Raw genomic sequence first — 20,743 nt, 5'->3', positions numbered from 1 at the left:
AAAAAAGGGCAGAATATTCGATTTTTTTTTCCCACAATCGAATCCCGTGCCATCGAACGAAACTTCGAAGTTTTTGGGTCAGTCTAGTCATAGAGACACACACACACACACACACACACACACACACACACACACACGTGTCTAAACGGTGTCACAAAACTGACCCTCTTTACCACTCCTAGTTTTGCGGCACTGTACAGAACACTGACTGACCTGCTAATCACTTGCCACCAGTCTGCTGCTAGCTAGCATTGCGCCCACATATATGACGGTAATAAAATAACATGGAGGCCCTGTAGTTAAACCACGATGGCAAACTCTTTATTGCCTCCCATGTTGTCAGTAGCAGCATATATATTACTTCTTCCATTCTTACCTTTCACAATAAAAGCCCCAGACATATACATTGCATCACTGCTTACCAGAGGTAACTTACTCACACACTGATGTTGTGGTGATGAGTCTTTCAATATATTATAATCATTTTGCTTCAGATTTTGCTCTGACCTCTTCTTTAAGATTATAATCATATCATAATGTGCTGAAACAAATGTACATGTGACACAAAAAGGCAACTTATTATTTTGGCTGGTAAAAAAAAAAAAAAAAAAAAAAAAAAAGCATGCTTGGCCGGCAGATTTTTTTTATCCACCAGCCCACTTTGGCCAGTGAGTCAAAAAGTTAATTTTGGACACTGACACTGCAGCAGCTGCTCCTCTCGTCCATCAATCCAATCAGATCGGATCGACTGATCAGTCATTCACACCACTAATCAAACGCCACAAAGTGCTGCTGAAGAAAAATAAATTCATGAAGAGCTTCGTTTGTGCTGTGTTCAAGGACTGGCAAAAAGTTCTTGATTTAGAAAGGGGACAAAAATGATACAAGAAGAACAAAATAAAAAACCCGGAAAAAATTAAACCAATTCAAGCTAATGCACCAGACTGGACCAGCAACACCTGATATCGACTCTACTGACCATTTCATCTGTTCCACACACTAAACACTATTTAACTCAGCTTTATTTGTGATGTAAAAAGTAATTTTGCTTTTAGCTAATGATTTGTTATTCCACTGTTGCTACCATCCATCCCTGCAGTCAAACATGCAGCTGCATCTTTACTTTCTGACCTGTTTGTTACTGACAGACACCAAACTAAGCTGTGCACCTACAGAGAGTATCATTGACAGATTAATGTGTATAATCCAGCTCTGCTAATGTGGTTGCTCTCACTCTGATTATAATCCCAATGTGACATAACCTGTTAAGGTGTTTATATGACAGACTGGATTAATTAAATCTGGTTATTAATGAATTATCAGAGTGTATGTAAACACACTGCATGAACAGGAAGTAGTGCGTCTTTGGAGGACGACATGTTTGTTCAGCTGGCTTTACTTCTCATAAATAATGATGATAATGATGCCAGTCTTAGAGCAGAGGAAGCACCTTATTTGAAAAGTTAAGCAGCCACATAAAAAAGTCACTGTGGCTCTTTTTCAGGCAAATAATCATTTATTAGGAGGGGCGGGACTTGTCACCCTGCTAACAAAGAAAATGGAGGAGAAGCTTGTTGTGGCTGCGTCTGTGTATGCCGAGCTGTATGATATGTCCGACAGACACGATCACAGTAAAGACAGAAAAGCCCATTTGTGGGAGCAGATCAAATGGAAACTTAATGTTGCTGTGACTGTTGTGCTTTTACTACTGTACTCATTGTAAGCTTGTTGTTAGCTGTGTAGTCAGTGCTTTTTTGATGAAGCACTGGGATGAAGCAGTCCCCAGCGCCCTGCAAGCACTTTTCAGCCAGATAAAAATGCTGCATGGACACACACCCTACAGTTTAAACATTTAAATGCAGTATGTGAACGTCCACAGAAGGGGGCCTCGTCATGGTGTTTGGGTGCTCATCATCATAAGCAAACTCTTTGTCTCAAACAGTAAAGACCCACCAGAGCGTCTCAGAGCAGCAGAGAAGGGCTGTAGCCAACCAAAGAATATCTTGGTCAACTGAAATTCTACCTACTCCTCAACAGATTGATTGGTTAATGAGGATTAAAAAATAATCTGAACGTTATCTCTAGATTAATTAAATCAGCCACTGTGCCCTGACTGAGTGCACTCTACTTGGTAGCATTACATGTCCACCAAAGCCTGAGGCCATTTTTGAATTCTTTGCAACTGGAGCGCAGCATATGTAAACTATGCTACAAACACCAGCAGCCCTGACCACTGCATGTTTGGCATTTTTTTTTCAGCTTGCTGAGAGTTGAAAATGTACAACTCCAGGTAAAATGCTGCATCGCTTTCCGGTTTTTCCAGTTCTGTCTGGTCTAAGAGCTTAAACCAGTTTGATTTTATGCAAACCTGCTGAACCGGCATTTTGTCTTTATGACTAGGGATGGGTATCGTTAATATTTTAACGGTACTACTACTCTTATCGGTACTGCTTATCGATCCGGTATTTTCAGAATCAGAATCAGAATCAGAAATACTTTATTGATCCCCGAGGGGAAATTATTTATGTTACAGGTGCTCCTTGCAAGACAGGAAAGATACATGAAAATATAAGAAATTTAAACAATAGTATTAACAAATATATAGTTAAATAAACAGGAATTATTAACAAACATAAACGTAAATTATATATGTGTATATATATATATATATATATATATATATATATATATATATATATATATATATATATATATACACATACATATATATATATTGTAAACAAAATTTACACAAACAGAATATATACAGTCAGGGTGAACGGGGTTATTGCACAAGTTAAATTAAGTTATTGCAGTGTGTGAAAGTCTCAGGGCCACTCAGAGGGAGGAGTTGTACAGTTTGATGGCCACAGGCAGGAATGATTTCCTGTGGCGCTCAGTGGTACATCTTGGTGGTATGAGTCTCCCACTGAAAGTACTCTTGTGCCTGACCAGCACATGGTGGAGTGGGTGTGAGACATTGTCCAAGACAGTTCGTAGCTTAGACAGCATCCTCCTCTCTGACACCACCATCAGAGAGTCACACTCCGTTCCCACAACGTCACTGGCCTTGCGGATCAGTTTGTTAAGTCTGTTGGCGTCCGCCACCCTCAGCCTGCTGCCCCAGCACACAACAGCATAGAGGATAGCACTGGCCACCACAGACTCATAGAAGAACGGTAACGGTACTCTTATCGATACTTTTTTGAGGAAGAAAAAAGCAAATCAAGAACATAAATTGCTTTAATTTCTCAATTCTCATTATGCAACAAAATAGTTTTTTAACAAAACATGTTACTTTTTACAACTTGAAATGTAAAATACATAAAATAATAGTGTTGTCACGATACCAAAATTGGGACCCACGGTACGATACCAGTGAAAATATCACGGTTCTGAGAAGTATCATGACAGCGAAAATGAGGCAGATGTGCCTTTTGTCATTTATAAAAAGATAAATCACTTTTCTATAATACATCAATGATATTTCAATGGAATAAATTACTTATTGACTTATTCATACTTCAAAAACAGCATCAATAAGTGATTAACATAGGGGGGATCAAAATAAAATAAATAAATAAAATAAAAATCAACCAGCCACCCTCCTCCCCTGACAAGTAAAGAACAGTCCCTAAAGTGTGGTGAGGTTTGTGGACCGTTACCGTTGCCATGTGAACGGCTTGTTTCCCCTCTGACACACTACATACCTGTGTGCTGCCACGGCTCGGCTGTTCAGGTACTTCTGGACAGTCATGACATCAACAAAGAGGAAAACATTAGACCTGGAGCCAGGCTTCTCCATCGCCGGTAAGCCGTATTTGCGCCACGGAGCACTATGGCCGCCGTATTTGACAGGAATACGTATTCCTGTTTGTGTCTGCGACCCCCGTTCAACCCACAACCGACAGGATTCGGTTCAAACCCTGTACATCTTTCTGTCTGAATATGATGCACTTCCACACGGTGTTTTGACAAATTATTAGTGTTGCCGCCCTTACACGCAAAACATTTGTCACACTTGTGACAACACGCTGTGTCTGCATCAACTCTTGTAATGTAAAGCCACACTTTTGACTGTTTGGCTCTCTCCGCCATCGTTATCTATCTAAAGGTAGGCTACGAGCTTGAGTTGGTGTATGCGCTGTCTTGTGTGTGTGTGTGTGTGTGTGTGTGTGTGTGTGTGTGTGTCACTGGAACAACAGCCTGCCCCCCTGCTCTCCACTCACACACAGCAGGCAGCCAGGGTGAGCGAGACAGATCTCTCGTCTCCAAGGAGAATAACAAAAATTATGATACAATGACGGATAATTGACGGAGTTGGTGAGATAAATGTGCAAGATAAGCTTTAACTTGTTAAAAAAAAAAAAACAAAAAAAAAAAACGCAACTGCTCCAGTACCGATAGCAGAACCGTTAAGGTCAGAGCTTATCAATACTGCAGTCTTGAAGAATGTAGCACCGGGGCTCGTTCAATACTGGAGTTCGGTATCCATCCCTATTTATGACACGTTCAGGCAATTTAAATTGGCAACCTTCGCTGACAGCATCACAACGTTAAATTCAACAGTTATTGTTTTAGTAATAAGCAATACAACAACATGATCAACATAACATTATGTTTGTAAAGCAACATGAAGGAGATCACATTTCAGGAGATGGGAGGAGCAGGGTGGCACATGTGCTGTTTGTTTACAACAAAGTTCATGTGTTTCTGTGTGAAGAGAGGGTACTGAGAAGAAGCGATAAAGCTAAAACTGTACCAATATGGCAACACTTTGACACAATAGTGTCCTAAATAACAGTGAACGATATCTGTCCAGTACGGTGTTTGGCTTAATATCAAACTGGTTTGAAAATTTTACACCAGCCCAACCCTACTCGTTACCGTCAGTTCTTACCCAGCTGTCCAATCACAGTGGAGGAAGAGTGGGACAAATATCAAGAGCTGAACTACAGCAACGGAGGAGAAATTAATACTGCTGGCCACATCGATTGTCCTCTCCCCGTACATGCTTCAGCTTTGCTTTCACCCTGCAGGAAGGACCGCAATAAGTACTCTAACTTGTGCTGACATTTTTACTTTGGCGAATATTCCATATCATAGCAACCAGATGCAACTAAAGCCTCTCAGTTGAAAAAGACGCTTTGCCTCGAAAACAATCTAACGCTCCCAGGTGCATGTTTTCAGACACTTTCACTCAAGTTAGTTGGCCCCCTAATTGCGATTCATTTGAGCAGGTGTGAACACAGCAATCACACTCAGGTGTGCACCAAAACAACCAGACTGAGACCTTCTTGAAGAGGTGGTCTCTGTTACAAATGAACTCTGGTGCGGTTGGTTTGTGGTGAGAAGGTGTTCCGACCTGGATGTGAAGCAACTGCAGTCACATGACACATTGTTTGGGTTAAACATGAGCATGTTACAGTCCTGGAGGATTATTAATGTGCACCTCATCCTGTACTGCCTTAATATGCACATTCAGCACACCCAATGCATCAAAACATTGTTTTCTAGTTGGAGCCGCGCCTCGTTTTCAAACTGTATGGTTTGACTAAAATGAACAATGACAGCAATATAGTCCACGATGAGCAGCACTAAAATCAACCTGCGTAGCTGTCCCTCCATTGTGACATTAGAAAGTGTCACATTTATCTTGCAAGTGTACTCTTCTTCAACGTTTGCTTTACTTCCTGGATTTTTCCCACATGGAAATTCTGACCAATCAAGAGCAGCTTTCTCACACAAGCCATTTGATCTGGTCCGCTTGTAAATGCTGCCGTGAGAACACGAACCAACTCTAGGCAATTATACAACTTTGTAATAAAATGAGTCCCTGATTCAGACCAAAGGAGACGACTCTAGGTCTGAGAGCAGCCTTAGAAGGAAGTTACACATATGATAATTTATTCATTCATGCATATGCGGTCTAACAACAGACACTAAAACCTGGATTGTGTGACTGCTGATAATATAACAAGCCAACAGAATCCAAGTGGACAGACTGGATCTTTATCTGCTGTGATGAGGAAGAATAAACAGCTGTATCTGTATAAACGACTTTCCAGCCAGTCACAGTCCGTCTAAAGTATTTCTGATTTGACAACCAACAAAAAAGAAGAATAAAGACGAGATTTAGACAACGTTTGTTTTTTTTTGGTGTTTCAGTGTGGACAGAGAGAGTTTAGAAAACAACCTGAAAAGGTTTGTGTGCAGACAGAACCACAATAGACACGCTGGAGGTGAAGGTGTTTTTGATTTAGTCACATTAGTGAGGACACGGTCTGTGTGTTAAGGGTGTGGACGGTGTTCAGCTCTGTTTTCAGCGCAGAGGCATGCATGCTTAGACAAACACACACACACACACACACACACACACACACACACACACACAGATGATGTCAGTCAGATTCCATCTCCTCTCTGGGTCTGTGTGTGCATGTGCGTGTGTGTTAGTCCAGAGGGTGTGTCTAATCAGTGTTACTGCTGAATCTGATAAGTTTTCTGCTTCAGGCAACATGTTCAGCACGAAGTTTCAGAAACAACGCAGCTCACTGTTCCAATTTATGTTCACTCAAATTTGAGTTATGTGTTGTGTGTGCGTGTGTGAGTGTAAGTGAGACATGGAGATTTTGAGCTGATCAACCCTGCTGTTGATACCATTTCAGTATCTTCTTCACTTCATGGATATTTTAGCATGAAAACTGTAATATTTTGATCGGAAACAAACAGATAAACTCTTCAGCTTTAGTCACCTAAATTATCAGTACCAACATTCAGTGCCTCAGATCAGCTCAACACGTGTGTGAAGCAGAGAGATAAAGAAAAGAAAAAGATAAAGACAAGAAAGATAAATTCCAAAAGACCCAAAAGACAAAGACAAGAAAGCAGAGAGAGTGAGAACTGAAGAATGGTCGATTAACAACCAGGTCAAGTTTGAACAACCCTACCCTTAAACTGTTTAATCTGCAGGGAGAAAATAAGGAAGAGGCACCGTGAGAAAACACATACAGCAGAGACGAAGAGAGCGAAACACTTTACAGTTACACCAGCTGTAAATATAACCATATGCTTTCATTACAGACGGAGAGATGCAACACATTTATCTGGTGGTTAAAGGACCCCACCGAGGGTGAATTTCAGGAAGCTGTGTGCTAAGAAAAAAGTAACTCGAAACAAACACACCATTTTCAACCTAAGATATGTCTGACTGTAGACACAGCACTGTGAATAATCCACAATAAAATGAAATCCAAACCAACTGTCCTGCAGTTTGTCCTGCTGTTGTGGAGGTTGTGGTGATCTGTTTTTGCTCACACACTGACGCTAAATTGTTTTTTAAACTCTGTGGTCAATTTTGAAGCTGTACTTGAGGTTGTTAATGGATTACTGTGCATTCTTATTATTCAAACGTTATTTAAAAAAAAAAGATGAGCAGATTCATAAGCTAGGACTTGGTGTTACAATCCCTGGAGTTGCAGTACGCTTTGTGCCAGAGCATAGGTGTTTCAGCCGTAACCACCTGGCATCTGGGCCTGCCCATTAATCGATTTCCTTGAGGAGCCTAGCAACAGTGCCTCTATGTCCACCAGTACCAAGTGAAATGAAGTCTACAGCCATTTTAAAGTTTTATTATGCTTATTTACAGACTGTTGTTCATCAAAGATGTGCGTGCCTCCCTGCAGGATTGAGTGCGTAAGCTACACATTTTAAAGTTTGGGGTTATTAGTATCATTAGGCCATTTAACAGCAGGTAAGACGCTAAAAGGCTGCACAATATTTTCAGTCTGTTAGCAGGGTGAAGGCAGCTGATGCTAACAGAATCAATAAGCTCATCAGGAAAGCTGGTTCAGTCCTGGGAGTGGAACTGGAGTCTTTAGTGGAGGTGTCAGAGAGGAGGATGTTGAGAAAACTACTCAGTGTTCTGGACAAAGCACACTGAGCCGTACCTGAGACCACCGAGGAGCATCACAGAACGCCACAGTTCTGCTGAATCAAACTGAAGTGAATTTAATTTTTTTTTCATCACCGAAGACTGCAATGTTTCAAGGGATTTTTTTGAGGAACTTGAACGAGAGTAGAAAACATCATTTTAAAATATAACTCTTTGTGTTCAGGTTATTGTTCAATTTGTTCAATAAGAATGTTGGTAATAATTCCTTTAATTTGTTTTTATTTCAACAAACAGTTTGTTGTACCTGAGCAGTATAGTGAAAGGAGCAGAAAGAACTGAGGGCGCCTAAATAAATGTTTTTTAATCGCATGGAATGTGAATGATGTGCCTACTAAGGACAGGATTATTTCATGAAGATTCAAACATCATCAGAGCACCTGTAAAACTGCCCATGTGAACAGAGCTTCAGTTCCTCATGCTGTGGTTATTTATTGAGAAACTCTGTCATGCTGACCCACACTTGCTCTTGCTCTTCCTTTTTATTTATCAGATATTAGCGGCTCTTATATTTCATTTCCTCCTGGCAATAAAAGAACCTCTGAGAGATGAGAGAACCTTAAAGGAATTCAACAAAAGCTTCAAATAATTAACTTAGTGCAGAGAGCCTTGTGGGCCTGATGTCACCACAGGAAATGCCACGTCCTAATTTAAACCAGGAACAAACCTCATTACATCAGTGCGGAGTCTTCTACAGTCTACACATACGTCACTGACTCCATGAGGTCATTCAGGGAACACCCTGCAGGAGGGTCAGCCAACCAGGCCTGACTGAGTGTCCTCACCTGGCCGACAGGTAGGTCAGCAGAGTGTTAGAGTGTTCCCCTGGCACAGAGACTGACCTGATGCGTTAGTCACATAGTTTCCCTACGTTAGTGTTGTGGAAAAATACCGATTTTTTGATACATATTGATTCTGTAACGTTATATAAACAAACCTCACAAGGATCAGCTGTGCACGCAGAGATGTGAGACTGGAGACCTCATCACTGACAAGATGGACGAGCACTTAGCTACACAGGTATAGATATAATTTTTGTAGCTGCCATACTGTATCATATCACCATCTTCACCTTGTAGAACATGCTAGCTAGCTAGCAAGCTCTGCTGGGCATTGCCTACAACAATACCTGCCAGAAATGTTCAGCTCGCTGGTTTGCTGCTGCCATGTTTAGGTTTGTGTAGTGAAATGAGAAGGTATCACACAGATAACTCCTCATTTCAACCCTGTGAATCATCCATTCCTCATCCACTGCAGCGCTTTCAATGCCAGCAACAGGAATACAATAGAAGCTGGGCGTTCAACAAAAGGTGGCGTGGGGTCAGTTAGGACATTATAATAGAGAACTATGAAATCAAACTGATTTAGTCCAGTGTTACCCATAGAATTATAATCTATGTGTGGTGGAAGCTGATGACAGGGGTGGTGGTGGTGGGTGGGGTGTGTGTCCATTTGTATCATTGCATGACACCTCTAAATTCAGTGGTTTTGTCTGTGAATGCGTCACAGGAAGTTTCTTTTTTCCTCAGCAGCAGTTTGTGGAGTTTGAGCCCTGGAGTGGATAATTGATCATCTGATCAGAGCTGATCAGATCAGATCGATGGATTAGAGGGGCAGCTGCTGCACAGGGGAGTGAGAGCAAACTTTTAGAACCAGCGCAATGAACAATTAAGTTTCACTTTTAGTGCATGTCTCGTTGTGCTGCTCTGTCTGTGCCCAGAGTACGCTCTGCGCTCTGAGAGTGTGGTGCAATGAATAAAATAAATAACCCAACAATATATATATATATTCCAGTTGGGCTCCCGAATGGTCCAGGCAGATGCTGTTATCATCGTGGAACGCCATAAATAAATAAATAGTCATTCTGCTGTTCTCTGATAACCAAGAAAAGAAAAGTCTTTGTCATGTTATAACCTTGTTTTTTTTCTTTTAATAAACATTTAAAATTTTATGCCTTAAATGTCAATTTTTCCCTGTGGTATAGAAAGTGGTATTGTATATCTATATTGTGTCAAAGTTAGACATTAAAGTATGATGAGAACACTACCCTGCAGACACCCAATAATCAGCTGCACTGTGCACACTTGTACAGTATTCTCCCCAGAAAACAGTTGAGCCGAGGTGGTGAGCCACCAAGATCATGACGCACCTCACTCACCGCACATCTATGAAAGTGTATTACTTTTCCAGGATGTTAACGAAGGTAGTTTTTGTAGGTGATCCACTGTCAGAAACTCTGAAGTAGATTAACATGAGTAAAGTAAATCTTTGCATGAAAAAAACTACTGTAATTAATACAATCAATGCTAACAATGCTAATGCTACATCTTAACTAATTCAGTTCAAAATCAAAGTCTTTACTTGTATATGATTTCCAAACAGGGACAGTTTACGTTACTGTGATTATTTTTTAATTTGCTCATTTTGACTGACCAACAGTTCAGCTGTTTAAAATATTCAATTTACAAAGATACACATAAAAATATAAAGATATTTGGCACTTTTAACCTAACTATCTAAAATGGTTTGTTCATTAATTTTCTTTCACTGATCGTTTCAATGCTGATTGAGTGACGGAGCTCCTAGACGTAGTGTATCAGTGGAAGGTTTATCTGTGTATTTGAGGACAGTCAAGATCCTGTTAACTAACTCAGAATAGCAGCGTGCAGTGGAAACAAAGTGAGCCAAGTGCATCGTGGGGAATCATCGGTGTCACTGTCGGTTTGCACACACGGACTATGTTCACACCGCAGCTGAATAAAGCTAAATACAGCTGACACTGCTGAGGGGAGCCATTACTCCTGCAAAGCACACACACAGGTTGATTACTGAGGACTTGACCTGACGTTTTAATTGGAGAGTGGATGCAGTCAGGCAGCAGAGTGTACACCTGAACCAGCAGGTAGAAAATAAAGACAACTATGACAAGAAGTCTGTGATTTTAAGAAAACCTCAATCTACTTTAAGTGCAAGCCTTGTTCAGTTTTTAGTTTGGACTTTTTCCACAGAAACGAAGAGAGATTTACTACATTTATTTCTGATCAGAAAACAGGCGTAAACACTGCCTGAAGTAGTGCAGTTCTGTGGTGGCTCAGAGTTGTGGTTATTTACTGAGAAGCTCAGTCATGCTGACCCACACTGGCTCTCCATCTTCCTTTTTTCAGGTTTATCAACCATTACCAACTCTTGTGTTTCATTTCCTCCTGATAATAAAAGAACCTTTGAGTCTTAGATGAACGTTAATGCAGAAAACTTGAAACACACCTGGCAAATGTTACAGATGAGCAACTTTGCTTAGAGTCTCCTGGGCCTGATGTCACAGCCAGCCAGCAGAGAATGTGACAAATAATGTACAAACCACTGCCTGGACAAAGATAACCAAACAACTGCTATGGTGATGAAATCCACAACTGATGCGATAAGACAAAGAAGTACCACTTCTACACATCAAAGTTTGTATACAGGTGCTAAGGCTTGCACATACTTTCCACATTGAACTTCCGCGGACAGCTGTGGTCATGCTGACGTGCATGCGGTTCTATTCATAGTACAACTGGTGGTCTGTGTCAGCGCCCACCTGGAGGTGAGCTGCCGATAGCAGTAGAAGATGTAACTAAAGGAAGCTGCTGGGTCTGGATTGAATGTCTGTCCAATATTCGACTTAAAACTAACTTCACCAAGGTGAGGCGGCTGCAGCTGATTTGACAGCAGTGTTTTCAACTGGACTGGAGTTTGGAGCAAAAAATGGGAGCACGCAGAGCCGGCACGCTTGCTATGCCCACAGTCTGTTATGGTAACAAAAAATGGGCTGCACACGGACATTAGCACAGTGGTTCAATTGGACCCTTGTGGACATGGGTGGATGATGAGATTACATCACAGGGACCACAGCGGACCCTCATCGACATGTGGTGGTGGATACTGTGAATTGGTCTTTAGGGGTACTACTGCAAAACAACTGTATGCAGCCTTTTGTGGCTCCAGGGGGAGCTGTATGAAGACATAAATAGCCTCAAGTGATGCCACCTGAGTCAGTCAGTTGGGTTTGCAGACTACAAGTTCTGGAAGGGTGGAGTTAGAAAGAAGTGAGCTTCTAAGACCTCCAGGGCTTGATGTTAACTTTTTTCCCAAGGAGCACATGTGCCCCTTAAGTTGAAAAAGTAAGGAGCACACAAAGAACTTTAGGGGCACAATGTAAATTGATCAAATAATGTGTTTTCCGTAACAAACGTGATGCAAATAGACATTTACAAGCAAAATTATTTAATGAATTTGTATACAAAATGTACAGAAAGGTAAAATCATCAAGTTTTGAAAAAGTATTGCAATTTAATTTTGTCTTTAATGTTATTATCTTATATATATTATCTTTGCAATATGATTATCTTATATAATGTTATTACTATCCTAAAACATTCTCCAGGTCCTCTGTAACTCTGCAGGACTTATTTCCACCCTGCCCAGCAGCGGTACCATGGCGAACGGTCCCTAACTGCGGGGAGAATGGAGCAGGCTTCCTGGAGGTCCGCCGCTTAACCTGGTCCGTCTCCTCCGCCACACTTTGACTTATTTCCACGCTGCCGACAGTGGGATTTATATTCATTGTGCCAACAGTGGCTTGGAAAACCGCCCATAACTGTGTCACATGGGGAAGAGGGAAGAGGGAAGGCGGCTGGAGTTCCTCCAACATTTGCGGTTAGATTATCTTATTTTTTTATTGACAAAAATATAGGCTGCTTCGGTTGATTTTTTTTATACACACATGTGCCCCTAAATATTTTTTGCAGTTCGCACACACCTATTTTTAGTCGCAAATGCAAGTGTAACGCTTGCACTGTTGAGCGCTGACCTCCGTAGCCCACTTCTCATCTCTGCTTGAAGCTAGTGCGGCTGCTATACATTATTTTTTAAATCTTGAAAACCTGCTGTTAAATTATAAATTTAAGGAATTTATTAAAGCAAAGTGCTTCTTTGTGACAAGAGGACCAAGAAGTCAGTTACAACAGTTGGTATGAATGCACCACGCTGACAGGCCACATCAGTACCAGTCCCAATGAGTGGATCTAATATCAGCTACACCATTAATAATCTACTTTACATGTTTTTTTGTCAGAGTCACGTTGTAATGAAGTCTTACTGCTATCAGTTACATTTATTTCATCACAATAGGCTGCTAACTCAGTTTTGAAAAGCTAAAGCGATCCATGATTTCATGATACCTTTCATAAAAGTGCTTCCTATTAGCTCCACACATGTGGACCAGAACTTGGTTTAAGTTAAACGTAGGTTCGGGCTAGGTCAAGTTAGTGTAAGAACTGAGTTCATGCATGGAGTTTTCTGACTGTAAAGATTTGGGAATGCATTACATCATCGTGTTCTTGCTCTGAATGCAGTACAAACATGTGTGAGTGTCGTCTCTGCCTTTGTCCTCAGAATGTGTTTGATGCCGTTTTAGTTTTCAGCCAAACTCATGAATGTTTAATGTCCAGTTTAGTAGAAACATCTCATTGTCCCACATTCTAAAAACAACAGCAAAAAACGTCCTGTATGTCTCCTGAACTGTGAATTCCCTTGTTTCTGTTTCTAGCACTTCTCTCACACATGAAACCATTACATAATATCATCAGGCTTCTTGTAAACAAAGCAGCCTCAGATCTGACGCTATTTTTTTTGTTGTTGTCCCCGCTTTAAAACGCACAGGCATGTCACTATAAAGGATGCAGGTTCTCTCAGGTGAGGTGAAGATGCTAAAGCTTGTTGACGGTCACAAGTTCAGTCCCCTCAGCAGCCAAAGTGTATACTTCACCAGCCAAGTGTCCTCACTCACTGTATATAAGAGCATCAGTTAAACAGCTAAACTGTTGACATGACTCTGTGTGTGTGTGTGTGTGTGTGTGCGTGTTCATGTGCAGGCTAATGAAGCAGCTGGCTGGCTGGTTAGCTGGCTGGCAGGACTTCACACACTGAGCCGTGTTACAGACAGAGAGGCTAAACAGAGCATGACTGATGATCGTATCCGTCAACGACCATTTCCATCACACCAGGAAGTGTGTAGGTCAGGAGAAACACACTGTTTAACCTATTGGCTAGATTATTTAATTCTCATGACTGAATGAATGAATGATGCAACAAGCAGGGCTACTGTCCAAATTGTGGAGAAAAAAAAGTGCTGCAACCATTTAAAAGTAGGAACACATGAATTGATCAGCGAATTGATTGGCTGACATTCGCCTTGTTGACTGCTATCGGCCTATCGGCAATTAAGATGTCATTCGGCGATGGCAGTGGCTGATGTGTTTCTGTTGGGTCACATCAATTTTGTGCAGGCTAAAAAGCAGGGCTCGCGACTAACGGCCACAAACTTAAAATCAAGGAGCACGTACGAGACGAATACAATGACTGTGTTTGGCAAATGGACTCTTTGATCTCACCGTTATCTGATGAGATGGCGAGCAGCAGCCGGCATCCGGTCGTCCTGGCGACAATAGAAAATGTGTTTGGGAGGAACAGAGGTCTTCCCCGGGACGCCGTTGTGACAAAAGGATGTAAACTCACAGACTCAGAGGATGCACTCTATTGTTTCCTTGACAATGCTTCATTGTGAACACAAATCTGTGTTAAAATTGGCAGGAGAGGAGCTAGTTAGCATTAGCTCCAAGCAGGGTTGGGAATCAGCACCAGCCAAATGCTGGTAAAATATGCAAGCGGCTGTTAGATTTGTTCCATTCATCAGCCAAATAACCAGGAGTAATCCACTGAGTGGTGATAGATTTTGGAATCCACCAGCCACATTGGCAGGTGGGCAAAAAAGTCAATTTCCAATCCTGGCTCTAAGCAACTGGTGGTCGCAGATAACAGCCCATGGAGGTTGCAAAATTATACCTAGACTTATTTTGTTCCAAAGTCGTATAATTACCTAGAGTTGGTTCGTGTTCTCACGGCAGCATTTACAAGCGGACCAGATCAAATGCCTTGTGTGAGAAAGCTGCTCTTGATTGGTCAAAATTTCCATGTGGGAAAAATCCAGGAAGTAAAGCAAACGTTGAAGAAGAGTACACTTGCAAGATAAATGTGACACTTTCTAATGTCACAATGGAGGGACAACTACGCAGGTTGATTTTAGCGCTGCTCATCGTGGACTATATTGCTGTCATTGTTCATTTTAGTCAAACCATACAGTTTGAAAACGAGGCGCGGCTCCAACTAGAAAACAATGTTTTGATGCATTGGATGTGCTGAATGTGCATATTAAGGCAGTACAGGAGGAGGTGCACATTAATAATCCTCCAGGACTGTAACATGCTCATGTTTAACCCAAATAAGCAGGTCCTCATCTACAGATATCGCCATGTTGCAGCGCCATGTTTCTGTTTGTTTTGGAGAGGATTAGACCACTGAGGATAATTCAGTCCCAGGTGAAAACCTCCTAAACAGCTCCATCTTAAGTTATCAGAGAAAAACGGTGAGCACACACTAGCAGGTGCTAGGTTAGCAGCCTGTCTCCAACATGCCAAATAATTTCAGGGAAACACTGATTTATAATGTAATACTGTTGTATTCAGTGTTTTTACTGGTTGAAATCAACAGGTGTTTGTTTTGGAGAGGAAGAGACCTCTGCAGACAATTCAGCTCCCTGTGAAAACCCTCCTGAACAATGAACACTGAAGGAAAGTTACAGCTGGTTGCAATCTGCAGTTCTCGCAGCTGGCTTCCACTAAACCTCCCTAAATCTTGCACACTGGACCTTTAAGAAAAAAAAATGTATTTTTAAAAAGTGATAGATATATCAATAATGAATAATAAGTTGCAGCCCTTTGCAAATTAACACATTTCTAAACCTCACATTACATCGTCAGCATGTCACACACCACAGCTTTGCTTGTGAATTACACTCATTAGTAACACTGACAACAGCCATCTTGGCAGGAAATACAATGAAATACTGTATCAGCATCACAGTAGATTAAGTCATACAGCAGGAGCTGTACAACTGTAGGCTGGTGGCTTGTGCTGCAGTCTGACTGATGAGCTGTTATCTGCTGGTTATTTACCGGCCTGTTGTTAGGTGTAAATAGGTTAAGCAGTGTTTATCACTGAAGGGCTGACTCTCTGGGTTGGCTGCTGCCAACATGGTGACGAAGCTGATCCATCCATCAGCACTCACACAAGTGCGACATGTCTGAACCACTGTCAGATGTGTGTGCTTCATATAAACATACTCACATTCTTTTAAAACCACATTCACACAGTTTTTTTTAACTAACTTTCTCTGCTGCATCTGTGTGTTCGCAGCCAGCCCATATCTGTCTCTCTTTGTCTGAATTTCTCTCTCTCTCTCTCTCTCTCTCTCCCATCAGAGAAAATCCAAACTAATCCAGAGTTACTGTAGTAAACACCCAAATGAAAATGATTCTGGGTTACTGTGCCACAAAAAACAGCTCGACTTCATGTTGTCTGTTGGTGGTTTTTAACCGTCCTGAGGTTCACTTCCCCTCTACAAAGCCACCAGCTGCTTGAGGAGCTACTACTTTCAAAATGATGTTTCCTTTCAGACTGTATACCAAGCTCATAGTTATTAACAAGGCTGAGAATAAACCTATGACTGGTATTCTTACATTATATATGATATATTTTTTTAAGATACCAAATCTCTTCAAATTCAAAAAGGCAAGTTTGCTACTGTGCTTTTAGGAGGGGAAAGTGGAGGGTTGTCACATTCAAACCTCCTCGGGATGTCAACAGTTAACTGGTAGTCGGGTAACCACCAAGAATATTTTTGACTGGTTACGCATGTCAGCCTGTGGCTTGATTTTGCTACTCTTCAGCTTACTGCACTGCACACCACCCATGTCTGGTGGGAGCTAGCTGGTGGTACTTCCTATTCAGCGATTAATGCTTGTAACGCCATCCTGACCCAACAGCATTAAGGAAAAATTGTGCCCACCCTCCAGTCTCCCCCTAGGTCGCCCTGGTGAGTAAGCAGCTCAATTTTGAGCCCCAAACCCCCTTTCTCATTCTTAACTGCTAGCTCTGTTAGCATCGTTAAGAGTCACACAGCTAGTGGTGCTAACATAGTTAATTATACTAAAGGGATCTGACTGTTCAAATTGAAGCTGCTTACTCACCAGGGCTACCTGGGGGCAGACAAGATGGTGGCCACCATGGTTCTGCAGCAGTGTAGCTAGCTAGTTCCCACCCAACCAGACCAGAGGGTGGGTCATGGGCACTATGTTTTCCCATGTTAGCTGGCTGACTGTCAGCAAAGCCAACAGAAAATAAAATAAAGGTGAAACTTTTACATCACAAAACAAAATATAGATAGTACATTAAAATGTGGCGCTGAAGCTCACTGAGTCAACGGAGCGCCACACTAAATGGATAGGCCTTTTTTATTTTATGATATTTTGTAATTTTTTTTTTTATTGGCTAATGGGCGAGTGTCGAGATTAGGGATAGACCGATATGGATTTTTTAGGACCGATGCCAATACCGATTTTTTTCCATCACCCTTAGCCGATGACCGATTATGGACTGCCGATTTTCTTGAGCCGATATTTGGGGCCGATACTGCTTTTGCTCCCTCAATTTACATTAAAAAAAATGATACAATGATAACAAATATTACAGGTCTCAAGTTTAAAATAAGAAACATTTATTGAACAGTAAAAAAAATACTAAAACAAGATGGAAAGTTGAGGTAGAACAGGTAGAATATTATTATTATTATTATTATACATTCAAATAAAAAAAAGAGTTCAGCGCTCTTAAATCTTCCAGTAATGTCTTTATAAAATAAACAAATATTTAAGCTGAAGCATAAATAAAACAACAACTACTGTACACAGTAGGATTCAACAGCTTTGTTCAACTTAACCACATACTTTCAATGCACTTTCCGATGTATCGGTCTATCCTTAGTCGAGATATTGAAAGCAAAATTAACTGAAACTGACACCCCTACTGCAGATACTGCTCAGTCCACCTTTCTACTGAATATTGAAGCCATTTAGATGCTATTAAAGTTGGAATAAGCATAACTTAGAGGAGAATCTCCAAATTTTGATAAACCGACTCACAGATGCTTGTTAGTTTAGAGCTCTTGAGGAACACAATTATTAAAGTCAACGTAAGAATAAGCAGAAAACAGTGGCATGCATAATTGTTTCTGAAATTCTGGTACAGATACCAAAAACAATACTTTTCAATACCGTAACCACATTATCACACCAATCCTATTTACTCTAGATGCCCAAATGAATTTGTATTTATTGCATTATGATGATTTAAATGATTATTAAGCAAGCAGGGTGTAAGATTTAGGGAGATTTAGAGTAGGGTTGCACGATAATATCGAGACGTCATCGGTATTGCCCAATATTGGGTTTAAAATGAACTATTAGAATCGGCCAACATGCTTTTTCTTATTTTACAAAATGAATAAATACTACATACACTAAAAAGTATTGTATTTCATGTCTCCATCTGCTGGTGAGCCGTCACAATAAAAGTATGCATGTATAACATGATGTTAATTCCACTACAGGAGAGACTTGATGATCACTAAAATTAGGCAGGGAAAAAGTGGACGCATCCATACAGGTGTTGGTTATGGGTCAAATAAATTGTTACATAACGGCATATCGGACAATGGCAAAAGATTCAATATTGTGCATCCCTAATTTAGTGGTATCTAGCAGTGAGTATCTAACTGTTTTTCCAATGTGTTTATCACAGAGAGGCTGCGAACTACAGTACGCTGGCCGAAGCAAAAACATGAATGTCCCGATTAAGAGCCAGTGTTTCGTTTGTCCATTCTGGGCTACTGTAACATGGCAGTGCATCATGGTGGACTCTGTAGAGGAGGACCTGCTCTCTATGTAGATGTACATGGCTCACTCTAAGGTAACAAAAACACAATTCTTATTTTCATGTGATTGTAAACTAATGAAACACAGTTATTATATGATGTTTAATTTCTGCCATTAGATGCCCCTAAATCCTACACACTGGACCTTTAAATGAACAAGCAACAGGACCAAATATTCTCCAGCTCCAGTTTCTCAAATGTGAAGACTTGACACTTTTTATCTTTAGGTTTTAGACAGCTGGTCAGACATAACTGCCTTTCTTTCTGACATTAAAGATTAGCCTGATTTAAAAAAAAAGGATGATAATTGGTGGGTGGACTTCGTTTTATCTAAATACTACTACTAACAAAAAATTTAATTTATTAATGAGAAAACATCAGATCAGAATAACTAAACAAGACCAAAAGAATCTGACCAAGCACTCAGTGTTTCTAGTTTTCTGCACTCAAAGCCATGGACACAGTTTTCTCTTTAAGCATGCAGGTTTCAGTGGTTTAACAGTTACTCTCTAATTTTGAGGACATAATTAGGGGAAATTAGCACAAGGCAACAACAAAGGCTGACATGAGTCCTGAGCTTTTGATAATCCACACTACCACCTCCAAAAATCAGATGGGATTAGTCATTTAATTCATATGATCTTGACCTGAGGAGCCCTCACCTGAGCGTGTGTGGGCTGTGAGACATGCATGTACACATTTAGACTCCATGTCTACTGTAAATGTTCTGAGTTCAGTTTTACCTCCAGGCAGGGAGGTAACAAAGAAACGTTGAATTATGACCAGTGACATGCTCTTAACTTAACCACATGATTGTCATCCTTAATTTCACTGGAGCCACATCACAAAGACTAACGGGAAGCAATTATTTACAGATCTTCAAATCCAGTGCCAAACCATCTCTCAGCGTGAGAATAAGCGTGTGAATACTCTGAATCAAAGTTAAACTGGATCTGCAGCCCAGCCACAGTCAACCTATGGTCAAGTTCATCAACATCAGCCTCCTCCCTCAAACTTCCAGGTAACACTGAAGCATTAAAGCGAACAGTTTCAGGGTGATTACCAGCAAATCCAACCGTGCCACAGGCTGACACTCACCCGCTAACAGGACAATAACAAAGCCGTGTGTCTCACCTTTGTCGCGGCTCTGAGGACACGGAGTTACAGCTCTGAACCGACAGCAGTGTGGAGGACTTCCGCGGTCCCAGTGGCGACGGTAGCAGGCTGGCGTTAGACGTGGACGGTGAGAGCAGGTTACTGTTCCCCGGCGAAGGGAACGAGCCTCTGCGGCACTCCAGCAGCACCTCCGCGCTCCCCACTTCGTCAAAGCCCGTGTCCGACGGCAGGACGAGGATAGGCGGTATGTTGAGGAGTCCTGTCCTTGGTGCCGAGGAAGAATTAACGTTGGCTGCCAAACCGGCGAATGTCCCGTAGCCGCTGTTGTTGCCCAGCTCCGGGCATAACCCGGCCGCCACCGCCGCCGCAGAGCCGGAGTCGGCTCCCTCCAAGTCGGTCTCTTTATGGTGGCGGCTTCCTACATGTTCGGCTGCATTACTCTGGACCGGCCGTCCGTCCAGGGAGATGTTACTAAGGAATAAAAGAGCGGCTTGTCTCCGCCGAGAGTTCTCCCGGTTCCTCCGAGTGTGTTCCCGGTTACTATGCGTCTTTTTGCCGGTAACAGCGGCCGTTATCGCAGCACTGTGCTGGCCGCAGGCAGCAGCCGCCGCCATGGTCTCCGTCCCACTGAGGAAGTCAACTGGAGGATCAGCTCGAGACCTGCAACTGTCAAATCCCTTTTACCCGGCGCGAGGCGGCTTTACGCCCTCCTCAGCTCTGATTGGCCCAGACGGATTGCGTAATGACGTACGAAGTCAGAGCCTCCGGAGGGGCGTTTCTCCCGCCACGCTGTAAACACACGGTAACAA

General features: G+C 41.7%; 1 protein-coding gene across 1 annotated transcript in view; it reads right to left on the bottom strand.

Moving 5' to 3' along the window:
- cables2b (Cdk5 and Abl enzyme substrate 2b) overlaps positions 1 to 20,642 on the bottom strand; it is a 63,546-nt gene extending 42,904 nt beyond the window's left edge. Inside the window, exon 1 of the mRNA XM_033628376.2 lies at positions 19,953 to 20,642. Coding sequence (XP_033484267.2) covers positions 19,953 to 20,548 — 596 coding nt within the window. The 5' untranslated portion in view covers positions 20,549 to 20,642. The remainder of the gene's footprint in view (positions 1 to 19,952) is intronic.
- Between the last annotated feature and the right edge of the window lie 101 nt (positions 20,643 to 20,743).

Source organism: Epinephelus lanceolatus, chromosome 8 (assembly GCF_041903045.1).
Source record: "Epinephelus lanceolatus isolate andai-2023 chromosome 8, ASM4190304v1, whole genome shotgun sequence".
NCBI lineage: Eukaryota > Metazoa > Chordata > Actinopteri > Perciformes > Serranidae > Epinephelus > Epinephelus lanceolatus.
This window is presented reverse-complemented; position numbering and strand designations above follow the sequence as displayed.